Consider the following 20238-nt stretch of genomic DNA (forward strand, 5'->3'; position numbering starts at 1 on the left):
TCTCAATTGCAAAGGGAAACAATAAGGGATTTGGAAGGATTCCAAACTCCAAACCCTGGTATAAATAGCGCATGAAAATGCTTAACATTCTCCATGAAACTGATTACCGTGGCACCTTGCATTTTAAAAAGAGAACAGGATAAAATACAATCCTTAACTTGTCTCATACAAATCAGTTCATGTTAATTAATGGTTTCATTCTCAAATTCAGAACTTTTCTGTTTGAAATCCTACAAAAGCTGAAGTTTGCGGCAGGAAACGTTGTTTCACAAATCTTTTTGCCAATATTATGAAAATAAGATCATAACTAAAGAAAATCCATATGTTATATAAAGTCACTATGTTGGATAAGCAGTTTCCATACAAGGAAAGATGTCTGCTGACAGAGAGCGAGTAATGTTTGCTGGTGTTCTTGAAGATTTCATGTGGAAGTGTAGAATCTAGGTGACCTTGTTTTAGCGTCACTTAAGCATATCTGTCAGATGGGTATGAGGTGTTTCTGCCACATTTTTCTCTTGTTCCATTTATATCCTGGTTATGCTGGGACTAATGGTTGCCACGTTTATCCCTCATCCCTTAACCCGTGGAGACACTGAAATATGTTGCAGTTTGATTTTTAATCATGCGGTATTTGGCTCAAATTATAATTCTTAAAGCTCACTCTAGTGCAAATGTTTTTGCTACTTGGCCCTAGGAGTGGGGGAGTGAGAGGAGATGGGAGGGAAAAATCTCTGTTGGTCTCAATTCTACTTCACCCAGCATATACACAGAACTTTCTTCTACGAGTCACCAGATAGCAGTAAAAGCTAAAGACCTGGCTTACTTATTGGTGTTAACCTTCCTAACAGTTGATTAGGATTCAGAAAAGTCACGTTCCTGAGAGAACGAAGGATAAGTATGGGACGTTTAGGGAGCCTTGGATAATGAGGGATATTGTGAATCTCGTCAAAAAGAAAAAGGAGACTTTTGTACAGTCTAGAAGGGTGGGGGCAGTCGAAACCTTTGAGGAGTATAAAGAAAGTAGGAAGGTACTTAAGCGGGAAATTAGGAGGGCTAGGAGGGGGTCATGAAAAGTCCTTGGCAAGTAGGATTATGGTAAATCCCAAAGCTTTTTATTCATATTTAAAAAGCAAGAGGGTAGCCTGGGAAAGGATGGGACCACTTAAGGACAGTGAGGTGGATCTATGTGTTGAGGGGGGCAGCACAATGGTGCAGTGTGTTAAGGAATGGGTTAAGAGACATTCCAATTAAATGTCTCATTTATGTTAAATATCCAATAATTGACACTGATATGTAAAGAAGCTTCAGGTGGCCTTTGAGACATGTGATGTGATGATAGAGTTTTTGTGCAGAGTTGTGTTAAAGGAAAATAAAGGTGTTTGCGAGATGTCGAGAACTAGTGAAAGGACATCCCATAGCAGAAGGGAAAGATCAAGCGGTAGCAGTTCAGAACGAGATACCAGGCAGGATAGGTGACGTAGTTTATCAAGGTCTAGGAACATGGGTAAGACTATAAATACTACTGGGAGTAGAAGCCCACATGCACGTGAGATTTTGGTGGCTTCCAATAAATTAGATGAAAAAGTTATAAAAGATGCCAAACAGCAAGAACTGCATAGTTGGAGTGAATTTGGGGTATACACGGAAGTACCGGATAGGGGACAACGAGCTCTATCCCACCGATGGATTTGCACGGAAAAGGTTCTTCTGGATGGAAGCCTGGCAAAGGCCAGGCTTGTGCAAGGGGATTAGAAGAAAACTTAGAAGATCAGGATTTAAGGGTAGATTCACCTACGGCAGGAAAGATTATTTTAAAGATCTTCTTGGCTCTATTAGCCACAAAGGCATGGGAATGCAAATCTATAGATATAAAAGCTGCCTTTTTGCCGAGAAATCTGCTCCAGAGAGACATTTTGCTCCGTCCTCCTAAAGAAGCAACAAACACAGAAGGGTACTCTGGAAGTTGAACAAATGTGTATATGGATTGAATGATGTGTCTAGAGTCTGGTACTTTTCGGTAAGGTCAGTTTTGTTAAAGTTAGGCTGTTGCCAGTCGAAAGCAGATCTGGCAATGTTTTACTGGCACTATAAAGGAAATCTTTCTGGAATCTTTATGATGCATGTCGATGATTTTTTGTGAGGTGGGACTAGTGATTTCGAAGCTATTGTAATCTCTGGTTTGAGGAAAGAATTCAGGGTTGGAAGTCAGGCTTCCGGTGCATTTAAATATATTGGACTGGAAATCGGACAGACTAAGTTAGGGGCAACTTTACGTCAGCAATCTTATTTGGAGAGCATCAGCCCAATAGCAATTAGTCGTGGTCGGGTTTCACAAAAAGACGCAGTGGTTTCAAAAAGGAAAAAGAACGACTGCTAAGTTTAATTGGGCAACTGAATTGGTTAGGTAGACAGACGAGACCGGATGTTAGTTTTGATGTCTTAGAGTTGAGTACAAAAATGAATGAATCCAAAGTGGAAGACATAATAAGAGCAAATAAAGCGTTGGTCAAACTAAAAATGCAGGAGTGTGTTTTGAGGTTCCCGGCTTTAGGTGACCTTAGGCAAATGAAAATCATAGTTTATAATGATGCGTCCTATGCAGATTTATGTGATGGGGTTTCAAGCGTAGGAGGTTTTATAATTTTCCTTTTGGGTAACAATGGTAAATGTTGCCCTCTTGTGTGGGAAACAAAGAAAATAAGGAGAGTGGTCAAAAGCACTTTGGCTGCTGAGATGTTAAGCCTTGTCGAGGCGCTGGATATGGCATTTTATATATCTCAGATATTGATAGAAATTTTGGGATTAGGGGATTTGGGTAACATACCCATTGAGTGTCACATTGACAATAAATTCCTGTGGGAAAATGTGCACTCTACAAAGAGTGTCAATGAGAAAAGGTTAAGGATACACATCGCAAGTTTGAAGCAGATGTTGGACAGAGGGGAGATAGCAAAAATTAAATGGGTAGACAGTAGCTATCAATTGTCCGACTGTTTTACGAAAAGAGGGGCTAGTTCACAGAAACTTTTGGATATTGTTAATGAAGGGCTCCTGTTTCTGTGACTTTGTTTTTTTTCCTTCCAAAACTGAAAAAAAAGGGGGGAAATTGCTTGTGTTTTTGAGTTTCTTGTAATTTTGTTTTCACCAAATTTTTTTTTTCTCCAACGAAGGGGAGACTGTTAAGTAAGGGTTAAGAGACATTCCAATTAAATGTCTCATTTATGTTAAGTATCCAATAATTGACACTGATATGTAAAGACGCTTCAGGTGGCCTTTGAGGCATGTGATGTGATGATAGAGTTTTTGTCCAGAGTTGTGTTAAAGGAAAATAAAGGTGTTTGTGAGAAGGAGCAGAACTTTTGACTCTTTATACAACAGCAGCTAAACAGCTAACACAGTGGATTGCACTGCTGCCTCGCGGTGCTGAGGTCCCAGGTCCGATCCCGCTCTGGGTCACTGCCTGTGTGGAGTTTGCACATTCTCCCTGTGTTTGCGTGGGTTTCACCCCCACAAAGGGGGCAGGGTAGGTGGACTGGCCACGCGAAACTGCCCTTAATTTAAAATTGGGTACTTAAAATTTTTTTTTTCTCAAATCTATGTGTTGAGCCAGAGGAAATGGGCAAGGTACTAAATGATTACTTTGCATCATTGATTACCAAAGAAAGGGACTTTGTGAAAGATGACTCTTGGGTAGGTATTGGGTCTTTTAAAAGATATTCAGGTAGATAGGTCTCCTGGGCCGGATGGGATTTTCCCCAGAATATTGTGGGAAGCAAGGGAGGAAATTGCTGGGGCCTTGACTGACATCTTTGTATCCTCATTGGCTACAGGTGAGATCCCAGAGGACTGGAGAACAGCTAATGTGGTACCGCCGTTTAAGAAAGATAGCAGGAATAATCCTGGAAACTATAGGCCGGCGAGCCTCACATCGGTAGTAGGTAAGTTATTGGAGAGAATTCACAGGGACAGGATTTATACCCACTTGGAAACAAATAGACTCATTATAATAATAATAATCTTTATTGTCACAAATAGGCTTACATTAATACTGCAATGAAGTTACTGTGAAAAGCCCCTGGTTGCCACATTCCAGCGCCTGTTCGAGTAAACAGAGGGAGAATTCAGAATGTTCAATTCACCTAACAGCACGTCTTTCGGGACTTGTGGGAGGAAACCGGAGCACCCAGAGGAAACCCACACAGACACGGGGAGAATGTGCAGACTCCCACAGACAGTGACCCACGCGGGAATCGAACCTGGGACCCTGGTGCTGTGAAGCCACAGTGCTAACCATTGTCCTACTGTGCTGCCCTTGATAGACAGCATGGTTTTGTGAAGAGGAGGTCGTACCTCACTAACTTGATCGGGTTTTTTGAGGAGGTCACAAAGATGATTGATGAGGGAAGGGTGCTGGATGTTGTTTACATGGACTTTAGTAAAGCCTTTGACAAGGTGCCTCATGGCAGACTGGTACAAAAGGTGAAATCACATGGGATCAGAAGTGAGGTGGTAAGATGGATACAGAACTGGCTCGGTCACAGAAGGCAAGGTAGCAGTAGAACAGTGTTTTTCTGCATGGAACGTTGTGACTTGTGGTGACAGGAATCTGTGCTGGGGCCTCTGTTGTTTGTAGTATACATAAACGATTTGGAGGAAAATGTAGCTGGTCTGATTAGTAAGTTCACGGATGACACCAAAGTTAGTGGAATGTCAGATAGTGTTGAGGATTGTCAGGGGATACAGCAGGACATAGGTAGGTTGGAGACTTGGGCAGAAAAATGGCGAATGGAGTTTAATCCGGACAAATGTGAGGTAATGCATTTTGGTAGGTCTAACATAGAGGGGAAATATACCGTAAATGGCAAAACACTTAGGAATATAGAAAGTCAGAGAGATCTTGGCATGCAGGTCCACAGATCTTTGAAGGTGCAAACACATGTGGACAAGATAGTCAAGAAAGCATACGGAATGCTTGCCTTCATTGGACCGGACATCGAGTATGAAAACTGGCAAGTCATGCTACAGTTGTATAGAACTTTGGTAAGGCCGCACTTGGAATATTGCACGCAATTCTGGTCGCCACACTACCAGAAGGATGTGGCGAGGGTGCAGAGGACATTTACCGGGATGTTGGCTGGTCTGGAGGGTGTTACCTATGTGGAGAGGCTGAATAGACTCGGACTGTTTTCATTAGAAAGGAGGTTGAGAGGTGACCTGATAGAGGTTACAAGATTATGTGGGGCATGGATAGAGCGGATGGGCAGGAGCATCTTTCCCAGGGTGGAGGAGTCAGTCACCAGGGGGCATAGGTTTAAGGTCCGTGGGGCAAAATTTAGAGAAGACTTGCGAGGCAGGTTTTTGATGCAGAGGGTGGTGAGTGCCTGGAACGCATTGCCAGGGTAGGTTGTGGAAGCAGATACATTAACGGTGTTCAAAAGGCATCTTGACAAACACATGGATAGGATGGGTACAGAGGGATATGGCACAAGGAAGTGCTGATAGTTTTGGCAAAAGTTGGTATCATGACCGGTACAGACTTGGAGAGCCGTAGGCCTGTTCTTGTGCTGTTTTGTTCTTTGTTCTTCTTTGACATCAGTCTAGATGGCAGGGACTAGCAGTTAAGTCAGAACTTTTTGGATCTGTGTGACTTCGTAACATGTCACCTTTACCAACTGTGCCTTCAGGACAACTCCACATATACTATGTTCATCTAAAATTACTTACTCTTTCAAATATACTGTTTTCAATTAAATAAAAGTAATGATTAGGTTCCTATAATAATAATCTTTATTGTCACAAGTAGGCTTACATTAACACTGCAATGAAGTTACTGTGAAAATCCCCTAGTTGCCACACTCCGGCACCTGTTCGGTGACACAGAGGGAGAATTCAGAATGTCCAATTCACCTAACAAGCACATCTTTCGGGACTTGTGGGAGGAAACCGGAGTACCCGGAGGAAACCACGCAGACACAGGGAGAATGTGCGAATTCCGCACAGATAGTGACCCATGCCGGGAATCGAACCCAGGTCCCTGGTGCTGTGATGCAACAGTGCTAACCACTGTGTTACCGTGCCACCCCATAAAATGAAGGAATGTAAGGGAAAGTAGAAACACCATAGGCCTTCAATAACTTAAATGGGAGAGGAAGATAGAGGTGCCACATTGAGTCCATAAGCTCACCACCACCCTTGTTGGAAGACAAGGGTGAAGGAGACAGGGGAAAAGGGGTTTTCAACCTGTGATCACTGTTGGCCTGCTTTCTTCGGGTGGCAGGTAATGCATGTTACACTGGTATTCAAAAAGTCAACATAAACAGTATTGCTATGCAAATATATTTTTGATAGTGAAGCAAATTAAATCACCACAGAAGCAAAAACAGACAACACTGGAAATTCAGCATCTGGCATGTGAACACAATGATTCTGCAGGTACACGTCCCTCTCAACCCTCATGAAATGCAAACACATATCTTAGCAAAATCTTTAATTCATTCCAAATTTTAAAGCTTTAGTAAATACATGGATGTAAAACAAGTCATAGATCATAAGAGTTATGTTAGTATTTGAAGATCAAAGACAAATCATCTGAAATGAGATCTACACTGCAGCTTAATGCTGTCATTTCCATTGCATCTTTGCCAATGTTACGGCACACTGGTACAGACGGATAGTGTAATGACACTTTATAATATAGAAGTGCTTCTGTCATTGCATACACTCTAGACGGTGATAAATCACCTTATTTCTGAATGGATATGGCAACAACAGGGCAACTGTGAACAGACAGGATTTGAGAATGGGCCTGTTGCTCAGAAATTGAAGTTCTTTGCCATTTTAGCCATGAATTGTCATGCCAACAGCTGTGCCAAAGTAGCATGAAAGCAAGTGGTGCTGTGAAGACTCAGCCAAATCTACCTCCATGAGCATTTTCTTAGGAGTTACTAAAAAAAAAGTACTTGGAAAATGTTGATACATTGCATGGCATAAGCCCGGAGATATTTGTTACAAGACTTTCTCCACTGTTGCTATGTAAAGGCTGTAGCACTGGTATTGGAGGAAGCAAAACCACTTCCAAATAGTGACCTTGCATTCTGAATTGTTCTTAAGAAATTGAGAACAGCAGATGCTATTTGATTCAGGAAGGCACGACAGCCATCAATTTCCACTTGTGTAATTGCTAAAACGATGTTAGTCTCCACCATTCCAGTTCCTACTGTGTGAAGACTTTCTTTTTGTTGTCAAGAGCAGTCTCCCAAATGTGATCATATTAAAAACAAAATTCTGAACTTCTGTGCTCAGGTACTATGAATGTTGCAGAATTAAACTATTATTAAATAAAAAAATTAGGAGGAACTTCTTCACCCAAAGGGTTGTGAATCTCTGGAATTCCTTGCCCAGTGAAGCAGTTGAGGCTCCTTCTTAAAACGTTTTTAAGAAAAAGATAGATACCTTTCTAAAGAATAAAGGGATTCGGGGATATGGTGTACGGGCCGGAGAGTGGAGCTGAGTCCACAAAGATCAGCCATGATCTCATTGAATGGCGGAGCAGGCTCGAGGGGCCAGATGGCCTACACCTGTTCCTAGTTCTTATGTTCTAAACACATATCTACTTAGAATACCAAGTTGACCACAGGCCAGAGACATCCAACATTTGTTACATTTACTTCACTATCTTCTCTCCAATGTCAAGGATACATATCAGACGCAGCCCTGTAAAACAAAGCATGGCAGTGTTGTCGGAAGTATCATTCATGCCTCACTGGTGCCAAGCAATGGCCATCTCCAACAAGAGAGGATCTAACCATCGCTCCTTGACATTCAACGGCATTACCATCGCCAAATCCCCCACCATCAACATCCTGGGAATTATCATTGACCAGAAACTGAACTGGACTAGCCATATTAATACTGAGCTACCAGGGCAGGGCAAAGGCTAGGAATCCTGTGGCGAGGAACTCACCGCCTGACCCCCCAAAGCCTATCCACCATCTACAAGGCACAAGTCAGGAGTGTGTTCTATGTATTGGAATGCTCTCTACTTGCCTGGAAAAGTACAGATCCAACAACACTCACAAAGCTCGACACCACACAGGACAAAGGAGCCACTTAATTGCTACCTCTTCCACAAACATTCAATCCATCCACCATAGACACATGTAGCAGCCATGTGTACCGTCTACAAGATGTACTGCAGGAACACATCAAGGTTCCTTAGGCAGCACCTTCCAAACACACAACCACTGCTATCTATCTAGGACAAAAGCAGAAGATACCTAGGAACACCATCACCTGGAGGTTCCCCTCCAAGTCACTTACCACCCTGAATTGGAAATATATCGCCGTTCCTTCACTGTCGCTGGGACAAAATTCTGGAACACCCTCCCGAACAGCATTGTAGGTGTACCCATACCTCAGTGACTGCACTGGTTCGAGAAGGCCACCTTCTGAGGGGCAAATAGGGATGGGCAATAAATGCTGGCCTAGCCAGTAATGCCCGCATCCCTAAATGAATTTTTAAAAAGGAACCACATGCCTCATTGGGATTGGAGTTTTCTTGGTGCACTTTTGACCTCTGGGACTGTGAATGACATTTTGAGTCTGGTAATGGAAACACTGACTTCTCCAGTAATGGGTTTTCCTATTGTTAGATCAATGGATTGTCTCCCACTATCCAAGGCCACGGGGCGTAGTTTAAATGCACAATTCGTGTAAATCTATTTGCATTTCACCACAGCTCCCTTCTCTTGCTCTACATGGCAGCCTTTAGATTGTCTTTATTCTATTTTGATCAGAGGTGATTATCAATGTACAATACTACACCATTCATAGATCCCATCATTTACAATAGAACAAATATAGGAAAGATTACACTACAAAGCAAAAAAACTGTGGATGCTTGAAATTTGAAATAAAAACGCATTGCTTGAAATACTCAGCAGGTCAGGCAATATTTGTGGAGAGGGGAACAGCGTTCACGTTAAAAATCAATGATCTTTCATCAGAACTGGTATAAGTTACGAGATTTAATAGGCTTTAAGCAAGAGTTGTAGATGTAGGTGGGAAGAGAATGGACAAGGGGAGAGTCAATACAGAAAGAAGTCAGTTCCGGGACAGCAAATGCAGACTGGGTGATCTCTCAGCAGAACACCTCCAGTCCAGAGGCAGGTATGACAGTCCCCAGCCCAAACTTCCAGTCTCTGCCTCATTCTGATCTGACTGTCCAACAAACTCCAAAACTGTTCCCGTCAAACGCAAGGGAAACTTGAGGAACAGCTCGTCAGCTTTTGATTAAGAATTATTTACAGCCTTCGCGACTCAACATCAAGTTTAACAATTTCAAATCATAATAACTGTTTCCACCTTGATTCTTGGACAGTAACTGTTGGTGATTATTCTGCTCTATTTTGACCTCCTCTGTATCCATGTTATGTTCATCTACGTGTCCTGTTAACAGCCTGTTGAGTCTTTATTTGTGGTGAGGTCCTGTGTGGATGAGTGGCAGCACGCTGGCGCAGTGGTTAGAAATGCTGCCTCACGGGGCACGGAGATCCCAGGTTCGATCCTGGCTCTGGGTCACTGTCCGTGTGGAGTTTGCACATTCTCCCCGTGTCTGCGTGGGTCTCGCCCCCACAACCCCAAAAAGATGTGCAGGGTAGGTGGATTGACCACGCTATATTGCCTCTTAATTTAAGAAAAAGGTCCTGTGTGTGAGCAGATATTACTAGCAGGACATTGCCCCATTGCGTGATATAAAACAGAAAGTGCCGGATAAACCCCGCAGATCTGCCGGCATCTGTGGAGAAGAGAAACGTTTCAAATCCATTGAACTTTGTACAGATGCTGCCATTTTCTGTTTTTAGTTTCAGAATTTCCGCAGTACTATCTCATTTATCCCCAGGGAGAGAGAGACAGGGACAGCAGCATTGTTTGCATATATTTCTACATAATTACAGCGAAATTGGAAGTTGCAGAATGACTGAGACATCGGTGGGGAAAGGAGGGGGTGAGGGGTTCTGTTGCTCTCAGTGTTAAATCTGGCACCTGTCAGCCGGGTCGCTGGGTCAGCTCACTCTTTGCAGTTTCACTCTCTCCCACCGGCTCGGTCACTCTGTCTGCTGGGGGTTTGGCACTGGGCTCGGGGCGGTAGTCTGCCCACCTGCCCACCCTCCTGACCTCCTCGCCCACCCCGGGGGCATTCCTGCAGGGGTTGCGATCGTAGATCACCAGCTTGAGGTTTGGCAGGTGGGCCAAGCTGGGGAAGGACCGAATTTGGTTCCTGTCCACGTCGATGATCTCCAGGCTGGGCATGTGCAGCAGCACCTGGGGGAAGTCGGAGAGCAGGTTGTCCGGGATCCAGATGCTGTGCAGCTGCCGGAGCTGCTCCAGCTGCTCGGGGAGGCTCTCCAGCTGGTTGCAGCCGGCGTGCAGCACCCTCAGCTGCCGCAGCTGGCACAGCACGGCGGGCAGCTGCTCGAAGCAGTTACTCTCCAGCCACAGCGTGTGCAGGTGGGCCAGCGAGCTGAGCTCCGGCGGCAGCTCCCACAGGCTGTTGTTGCCCAGGTAGAGGATGGCGAGCTGGCGAAGGCGGCACACAGCCCGGGGCAGCTCCCGGAAACTGTTGAAATCCAGCGCTAAAATCTGCAGGCTGTCCAGCAAGTGGATCTCTGCAGGAAGGCTGCTCAGGTTGTTGTTGCTCAGGTACAGTTTCAGCAGCTGGCTGAAGGCGCACACCTGGAGGGGGAACTTCCTCAAATGCTTCCCACTCAAATCCAGCATCTTATCTGGCGGCATCTCCTCGATATCACCTCCCAGAAGGAACTTCTGGCACGATTTCGATGGGAAAAATGCAACGACAGACATGACCGCATTCCCCATTCCAACCTCCACTACATTTTCCAGTCGGCTCCAACACCGTTGAACCTATCGGTGCTCCCGGCAGGCAAACCGCTGCTCAGAGCTTCAGAGTTCTTTCTAAAGGGCTTGGGATTGTACACACGTCTCCGAGACTTGGGAAAGTGTTGCTGATAACTGCAGGAATGCTGCTTTGAAAAAGCGAGTTGACCATGACCTTACACCGAGGACCATATAAGTTAAGTTTCAGTGTAAGAATCCAGCTCACTCATTGCATCGCCTGCCTTATCTACAGAGCTAAGTGGTGTTCGTCAGAGACATTTTCCAAACAGCGGGTATTAAATTACACTCCGCTGACAGCTCTATCTCTCCATCTCTGACACACACACACATTAACGTTTAATACAACCCAGACACCCCAACATGATTGTCCTTATAAATTACTTGTTTAATTCTCATCAAATAACAGTCTTAACACTGGAGTGTTATATGTTTTTCTCTTATCAATGAAACTTTATTCTTCTCTGTCTAGTGCACTATTTGTTTGGGTGAGTAGGAATGTTGACAACCGCAGAAGCCACTCTGCTTCTGGCTATTTCTTTCCAAAATACCCGCCTGTGATACTTGCTTATTTTTTTGGTTGCTCTCCGGGCATTTGTTATCCCAAACTCACCACCTCCCACCTGCCCCCGCCCCTCTATTTCAGAGCTCTTTTGATCGGGGTCTGTGAAAAACAAATCGATTCTACCAAATCCTGGGTCAAGAGGAGAAATGCGAGATCTGGTTGTTGAGCAAATGTAGATTGTAATTTGAAAACACAAGAATAGGCACAGGAATCGCCTTATTTCATCACATCGTACTACTGTTAATCTGTGAAGTTATTTTAATATAATCCCTACAGTGCAGAAGGAGTCCATTTGGCCCATTGAGTCTGCACTGACCCTCTGACAAAGCACCTTACCTAAGCTCACTCACTATCCTCACACCCCTGTAACCCATGAAACCTACACATCTTTGAACACTCAGGGGCAATTTAGTATGGCCAATCCACTTAACCTTGTGTTTATAATAATCGCTTATTGTCACAAGTAAGCTTCAATGAAGTTACTGTGAAACGCCCCTGGTCGCCACATTCCGGCGCCTGTTCGGGGTGGCCGGTACGGGAATTGAACCTGCGCTGCTGCCTTATTCTGCATTACAAGGCAGCAGTTTAGCCCACTGTGCTAAACCAGCTGCACCTCTTTGGGCTGTGGGAGGAAACCGGAGCACCCGGAGGAAACCCATGCAAAATGAGGAGAACTTGCAAACTCCAAGCAGACAGTCACCCAAGGTCGGAATTGAACTCGGGTCCCTGGTGCTGTGAGGCAACAGTGTTAACCACTGTGTCGACCATCTATGCAGTATAACTTAGTCATTTGGTAATACCAAACTTAAGCAAGGAAAACTAACAATAAAGGGAACAACAAGTTAAGGTGAAACATTTTCTGCTGCTTTCTCCATGGCAACACCTCTACTAATCAGAGTCCAACCAATCAGCAGTTTATTCTCATGTGGCATAAATTGATGTTCATTTTACTGTTGCTTTATCTTGTCTGGCTATCCTGATGAGTGCAAGATGAAACGCTATGATAGCATGTCTCTTTCTTTTCCAGTATAAATTAGTGAAATTATCACTGAGAATAGAAGTCCAATCAAATATTAACCATGCAAGGTCCTAAGTTTCTGTTGGGTTAAGTCGTCATTTTCTATTTCATAAAACCAAGTTTTTATTGTTACATATATCTAATGGAGGAGTAAGTGGCTAACCCTCCAACATGCTATCACAGACATTATTACCTTCCCAGTGTTGCTAACTTTGCCTTAGTTTAATTGCTCTGTTTTATTACCTTTGCTCTTGAGTCGGCAGGTATCTTTATGATTCTGCCACGTGGTTCAAGTCCGAGTAATGATCCAATACACCGCTTAGTAAGATTTAAATCAAAGCACATTTATTATGCACAGCAATCGCTACTCATGTATAAATTCTACATCTAAGCTATTTCTACGACTAACAGGCCAATACTTAACTTGGAACTGGCCCACCAGGTCAGGGAAACAAATGGCCTTTCGTTCGGGTTCTGAGCCTGGGGGATTCGAAGCTGGTACAGATTGGTAGCTAGGAGCGCCTATCTCGTAGCGAGTGTTGAAGTAAGACTTACTGGATATCAGCGATGGCTGGACCGGTCACTGTCAAGGGTTGGTTCGCGTTGCTGAGTGACTCGGTCAAGCAGAGAAGCAGAGGGGCGATTTGAACTTGGGCTTGATTCTTATAGTCCCCAGGGGCTTCCCGCCTTTCGGGGCGGACCCTGTACCTGGTTCCAAGTGATTGGACTTTGTCCCAATCACTTGGTTCGATTTTCTCCAATGCTGGAGCGGTTCCCTGATCGATGGTCGGTCCTGAGGTGGTCGTTCACCTCCCATTGTGTAGTCTTCTGCTGGCACCAAAGAGTCTGGTTTGGCTTTATGTTTCTAAATATTGCTCATTGTTCCCGGGGATTGCTCATTAGTACGCAGATGGCTGGTGTTTTGTTATGTTGATGGTTGCCGGTATCGATCTTGTCTGGCCTTTCCAGAGGTAAATACACACTCAACCTGCAGCTGCTCGTTTGTGTCCTGTTGGCTGACTTTCCCATCAGCCTTTGCCGTTCGCCATTCTAAATCGGGAGTTAGCCATTTTAACTGGCTACACTAGCTGCACAGGTTGTGTTTCTAATCTCAGTTATGGAGATGCACCAAGCGATGGACGAAGATTCAAGACTACATAATCCCCAGGTCAGGGTCGCACAACATCTGGAGGCTGATTATTCAGCAGCTTTGTTGGAGGCCTCAGTCAGAAATGTGCCTATTTTTTTGGCTTTGGACCTTCAATGAGAGGGTCTCATATTCCTCACCAATGAAAAACTCCAGTTGTACAATTGTTTCTAACTTCAATGCGGAGGATGTGGGCCATTTGACTTTTCTTAACTCATACATCCATGCCTCACGACGCCGAGGCCCCTGGTTCAGTCCCGGTCCCAGATCACTGTCCGTGTGGTGTTCGCACATTCTCCCCGCGTCTGTATGGGTCTCACCCCCACAACCCAAAGATATGTAGGGTAGGTGGATTGGTCACGCTAAATTGTCCCTTAATTGGAAAAAAAGGAATTGGGTACTTTAAATTTATATTTAAAAAAACTCATACATCCAGAAATACATTGTATTTTCCCAACACGGTGCCTAATTGTTACTAAATGATTCAACGTTTTTGCCTTCACTGCTGCACCTAAACGCTCCTTCCATGCGTCGGTCGCCTGGTGTATGAAAAATTGCAATTTTACAAAATTGAACCTGTCTACACACAATTTATTGTGAATTAATTTTAAGGACCTGCTGTATCTTACCCATGCTGGTTACTATAATCTATCTCTATGGCATCACCTATTAGTTGCCTCCTTTAAAAGCTAAAATAGTTTTATTTTATTCCAGTCCTTTTTAAAAATAAATTTAAAGTACCCAGATCGATTTAAGTATAATAAAGCTAACCTCTTTCTTTTTTAAACTCAAGAAAACCTGTGCTTTTGGTTATTTAATGATCATGGCGTGTAAACAGTTAAGTACTCACTGAATTGAAAAATACATCCCTTTCAAACAAAATACCTGTGGCAGTGAAATGGGGAGAGTGCAAAGAAGGGAGCCATTTGACCCCTTCTCCCCTAGTTGTAACAATATAAATTCCCAATGGTAATTCATTCATCCTGAATGAATTGGCCAGCGTTGATTTTTTAAACTAGTGCAAAAGATCAGAGACTCAAGTTGCCCTGAATGTAGTTTGTGCTTAAAATTCCATGATATTTTGTGCTGGTTCTGCCAATTTCAAGCATATTGCACCAAAAAGAATCCCACAGAACTGAGTGGAATCATCATGTTGATGATTTCCTTTGGAGTCACCTTTGAGAATATTTACATCAGATGCCTTTGGTGGGAGGTAACAGCTAGGTATATGTTAGAATACCAAGAGAGCTGTGTTTAACCCAGGGATGTTTTATTATCACTCAGGTGAATTGCTGTATCTGTCTTCCCTCTATTAGCTCCCCTTGGCTTTCTATCCATTTCCTGGAACCTTAATAATCATGACTCTAAAATACCCAGTCTACAACAGGTTTTAACTTAAACTATATTCATTGAAATAATCTCATCATTATTGATACCATTGCGGCCCTCCCATGATAATGTGTACCTGTTAACTTGGTTAATAATGTTATCCATATCAATACTTTTAGACTATCTTCTCAGACCACTGCATTAAGAAATTTAAGTAACTCTAATCTAGGAATATTGAATATTTATTAAGGTGATTCGTTGTATCTATATTGTCATTGTTAAATTATGGTCTGTTCTGTCAGAGGGAAGTAACTAAGTGCTAACAATGTTTTTTTTAATTTCTTTTTTCTTTAAAAAAATTAGAGTACCAGTTCTTTTTAAGTGGCAATTTAGCATGGCCAATTCACCTACCCTGCAAATCATTTTGGGTTGTGGGGGTGAGACCCACGCAGACACGGCGAGAATGTGCAAACTCCACACAGACAGCGACCCGGGGCCAGGATCAAATCCGGGTCCTCAGCGCCGTGAGGCAGCAGTGCTTTTTAAAAAAACCAAACAATAATTTATTCACCGGCTGACCAGGCGCTACATACTGTACTCTGAGGCAGCAGTGCTAACCACTGTGCCACTGTGCTGCCCAAGTACAATGTGTTTTTACACAATTAACTAATTGGCAAGTTCCCACTGTAAGTGCATGGAAATGGAGATAGCACCTTGCATGCCATCAGAGCTCCCAAATTGTTTTTAAGCGAATGAGCTACCCTGATGCATAGACAATGTTGTAATGTAGGCAAATATAGCAGCTTGTTTATGCACAGCAGAGGCTCAGAAATTGTAATGAGTTAAATTAAAGAATAACGTGCTTTCGTAATATTGGTTGAGGACTGTTGGCCAGCAAAGTGAAAGAACTCTACCAATGCAACCCCTCCCTACTTCCCTACTTCTCACCACCAGGCCCCCACCCCCCTGCCCACTGCCCCAGCCATGAGGTGCTTTATATCCACCTGGGGCGAGCAGAAAAGCCTATGTTTGATATCGCATCCAAAGGACAGTGCAGCAATTCCTCATAATTGTACTGAAATGGCCATAGAATCACTACAGTGCAGTAGGAGGCCATTCGGCCCATCGAGTCTGCACCAAACCTCTGAAGAAACACCCCACCTAGGCCATGCAGGCATGGGGAGAACATGCAAACTCCACACAGACAGTGACCCAAGGCCCAAATTGAACCCAGATCCCTGGCACTGTGAGGCAGCAATGTTAACCACTGTGCCACCATGCCACCCTTAGATTAAGTAATTGAAGTGGGGCTGGAACCCATGAGGCAAGAGTGCTACCACTGAGCCTACGTTGACATTTATAAGTGTAAAAAGGATCCCAGTAGTATTGTCACTGTAGCATTATGTGAAGTCGCCATTGTCCCAGGAGGAGAGCTGACTGGCGATGATTTAACCTGAGGATCACCACACCTCAGGTGAGGGGCAAGGTTGAGAAGATGGGCCTTCATGAATAACCTCAGCCGGTGCAGGAATTGAACCCACACTGCTGGGCTTGTTCTGCATCACAAACTAGCTGTCTAGCCCACTGAGCTAAACCACATTATGTCATTCTTAAAACAGTGTCCAGAATGAAATGTTCAAATGTATACAAAATCACTGCACAGCAGGCTATATAATCCTCTGGGGATGCTGGCACAATAAGAATTAATTTTATACCCATAAGGGTTAATTTTCCTGTAAATTGTTTGCATTCCCAGTTTGTATTGCCAGTACTTTGTTGAATTTAGCAAACATAACATGCTGTATCAAAATGTTCTATCAGCAGGATCAGGTCAAGATGTTCCTTTCCTGCTGAACCAACAGAGTTTGCATGTGAAGGTTACAGATCAATATCGTTGATGCAGAATCAATTTGTCAAAAGTCTTCCACAACATAAATATTAAAATATTTATAAAATGCATTTTCACAAGAAGAGCATAGATACGCTGGAAAATATGTTGATTTTAACTACCTGTTGAAATTTTCCCAGTTGTCATTGTATCCTATTGTTGGACTTATGTAGGGTTCAATAGGTATGCAACTTTTTCAGAAATTGAGCAGGTGAAACTTTCTCAAAATCCAAATTATGCCGGCTTTGCTATTTAACATGTGACACCTAAGATGTGTCAGGCCCAAGACCCTCAACGTAGAAATCTGTATCTTGTCATGCTCTAATGACACATGTAGAATCTTCTTGGAAGAGTATTTCGTTCATAAGGTTTGCATTTTGGGGCATCGAAAATTGACAGAGAAAAGGAGGCTGCATTTGGTGGCCATCATCAGCCTCAATATAATATCCAAATTATATTAATCAGGCCACAGTTCAAATTGCAGACCTGAAGAGCTAGCTTTAACCCTGTCACTCAATTCACCACACCAAATGAGCAAATAATTAATGCAGTGGCCTGCCTTAAGATAAGTTAATATTAAGATTCTGATGTTTTCTTTTCATCAGAGCATTGAACCTTGGTTATAGATTTAGTTTCAGTTGCTATGAAGGTCCCATTTATGCATTAGGGCAATTTTTCCCCCAAAAAGATTTCCCCCAATTTTCTTGCTTGCTATCACTGTTGAAGTTGCAGCAATTAAAATACTTAAGATGGGAAATGCTTTGAGGGTGTCTCACATTATTAGATAAGGAAGATAAGTTCATGTTGGAATACCAAATCCAGGTGCAACAACACTTGATGTACTATCTATAATTAACAGTATCCTACACCTACAGCATGTACTTACAGACAATTCTATCTGGGCATATCAGATGCTGAGTTATGTGTATGTTGCTTCAGCCTCCATCTCACCAGACAGTTGCGATTCATCATATCACCTCTCCAGACTGACCTGTGGTATCTTTTACTACAGAGAAGGCACTCCAAATAAATATGGTTACCGTAGCATTGAGATTTAATTCTACCAGATATTTCCATGCCATTAAAATGGACATCTGCTAAATCGGCCAGTCAGTCATCTATTGACACACCAGTCAGGGGTAATATTTTCATCACATTCCTTGTGAAAAGGCGACAACATCTGGACAGAACGTTCCCCATTACGGAAGGTTGGCAAGTGTCCAGAGCTTAGGAGATGGGTAGCCATGTACCCATCAGGACTCCCAAGTGAGCAGAAAGTGATGCTGTTCAATTTACATGAAGTTGGCGTGTGAGACTATAGAAACACCATGATAAGTAAATACAAGAAGCACCTCTCATATGCCAAACCTGTACACGTCAGTACTTAACTTCAACTCAGAATCCCCTTTCCAGGTACAACATTTGTTTGAAAGAATAGCAGTTATTGTTTATTGCTGGCGGTTTAACTGAAATTCCTAATGTTTGCTCAAAATGGAGGAGTGAATTGTAGACAACAACAGAAACATAGAAAATTGGAGCAATAGGCCCCTCGAACTTTCATTACCATTAAATATGATCGTGGATGATCCTCTATCTCAATACCATACTCCTTTGACACTTTTAAAGCCTAGAAATCTAACTATTTCCTTCTTAAATATATTCAGTGACTTGGCCTCCACAGCTTTCGGGATTGAGAATTCCACAGCCTCTGAGTGAAGAAGTTTCTCCGCATCTCAGTCCTAAATGACCTACCACATATCCTGAGACTGTGATCTCTTGTTCTAGACTCTCCAGCCAGACGAAACAACATCCCTGCATCCAGTCAGTCCAGCCCTTTCAGAGTTTTATACATTTTGATTAGATCCCCTCTCATTTTTCTAAATTCCAGTGAATACAGGTTTAGTCGACCCAATCTCTCCTCATGAGACAATCCTGCCATCTCAGGAATCAATCTGGTGAACCTTTGCTGCACTCCCTCTATGACAAGTATATCTTTCCTTAGATAAGGAGACTTAAACTGCCACTCCTTAAACACTGCAGAAACGGAAAAAAAAAATATTGCAGCTCAATTTAGGTCAACTGCATTGATAAATGTGACTGCTGTTCCAGGAAATTAGTAAGAAGTATTTGTCCTGTTAGGCACTTCAAGGTACCAGGAGAGTGGTGCACAGAATGAGGAAGGTGGACACACAAAGTGCTAATAATGTTTTCTGGCCAACATGATGGGAGAAAATGCACAAAGATATGCCAACATAAAAAACTGCCATGATTAAATTACACTCACCCCACAATTAATTTGAAACAGACTGTAATTTGGGCATTGTTTTGGTAATCTAAAATACTGTAGTTATTTTGAGGTCTTGAAAACTTCAAATCATGAAATTTCTATTGCGTAATGTAAACTGTAGACTTCTTGCTGCCAAACAGGGATAATGCCTTTTGTTTACCTTGTTTACCACGAGGTCCTGATGAAGCAAGTTCAATAAATTCACCAAACCACTTCATTGCTACTGACGTACATTGAAGTGATCTGCTCCAGTTACATCTGTCCAGTCAAAGCAGAAATGAAGTGGCTGGTAATAGTTTTAGTTTTAATTTATCTTACAGAATCTGCCATCAGGTGAGTGGTTTCTGAATTATTTTAAGGTTATTGAAGTGAATGTAGCATTCGTTGCCAATTCCATATTTCTAACTATTCATTTGAATGGAAGTAAACTCACAGTTGCAACTTTTCCAGAAGAACGGATGAAGTCTGATTTTGAAGGTATATTATATATTAATGAGCTGGTAGTTAATATTCTTGTCTTGTTTGCTTCGAAGGCACTAATGCATTTCAGTAAGAAAACAAGACTATTGCCCACAGTATGAGGAAATTGAATATAGTTACATAAAATGTGGCATGTATATCATTCCTTCACCTGGTATCCAAGCCTTGCAAAGGCTTCTATCCTTAAATCTGGGCACATTTGAAGTAGTGCTTCAGTTAATGTTTCTCAGCTGCCACAACAGTCACGGGTGCCTTTTTATACCAATGCAATCAAATAAACTGAAATTACAATTGTCAGCCTGTTTTTGATGGTTGGATGCCAAACTCAAAATAGTGCTTTGGTTACTGTTTGATCAGCATGAGAAATAGTGAAAATTTAAATGTACTTCTGTTTTCCACCCGCTGTTATTTTCAGTCGCGTAACAACAATTTGAAATTGCCAGTGAATATTGGGCACTGTGCATTCATAAGTAGGACTTTTATTTGGAATTTGTTTCCACACACATGGTTTAAAGTGTGAGAAATGTTTATGTCATTCACGTTTATTAGTAAAATCAGAAACAACATCGAATCAAGCATGAGTTTGTAAGATCATTCAAGAATGCAAGAC

The 20238-nt window shown here is 42.7% G+C and overlaps 2 protein-coding genes across 2 annotated transcripts in view; one reads left to right on the forward strand and one right to left on the reverse strand.

Moving 5' to 3' along the window:
- Positions 1 to 6320: 6320 nt before the first annotated feature.
- lrrc10 (leucine rich repeat containing 10) lies at positions 6321 to 11064 on the reverse strand. The gene has a single exon (XM_072485091.1). The coding sequence runs from the start codon at positions 10876 to 10878 to the stop codon at positions 10048 to 10050; it is 831 nt and encodes a 276-aa protein (XP_072341192.1). The 5' UTR covers positions 10879 to 11064; the 3' UTR covers positions 6321 to 10047.
- An 8330-nt stretch (positions 11065 to 19394) lies between these two features.
- LOC140395968 (cathepsin E-B-like) overlaps positions 19395 to 20238 on the forward strand; it is a 54340-nt gene continuing 53496 nt past the window's right edge. The window contains exon 1 of the mRNA XM_072483995.1: positions 19395 to 19481. Coding sequence (XP_072340096.1) covers positions 19426 to 19481 — 56 coding nt within the window. The 5' untranslated portion in view covers positions 19395 to 19425. The remainder of the gene's footprint in view (positions 19482 to 20238) is intronic.

This window comes from Scyliorhinus torazame, chromosome 19 (assembly GCF_047496885.1).
Source record: "Scyliorhinus torazame isolate Kashiwa2021f chromosome 19, sScyTor2.1, whole genome shotgun sequence".
NCBI classification, from domain to species: domain Eukaryota; kingdom Metazoa; phylum Chordata; class Chondrichthyes; order Carcharhiniformes; family Scyliorhinidae; genus Scyliorhinus; species Scyliorhinus torazame.

Excerpts from the sequence above, each read along its gene's own strand:
- lrrc10 (XM_072485091.1), bottom strand. The coding sequence starts at position 10,878 with ATGGGGAATGCGGTCATGTCTGTCGTTGCATTTTTCCCATCGAAATCG.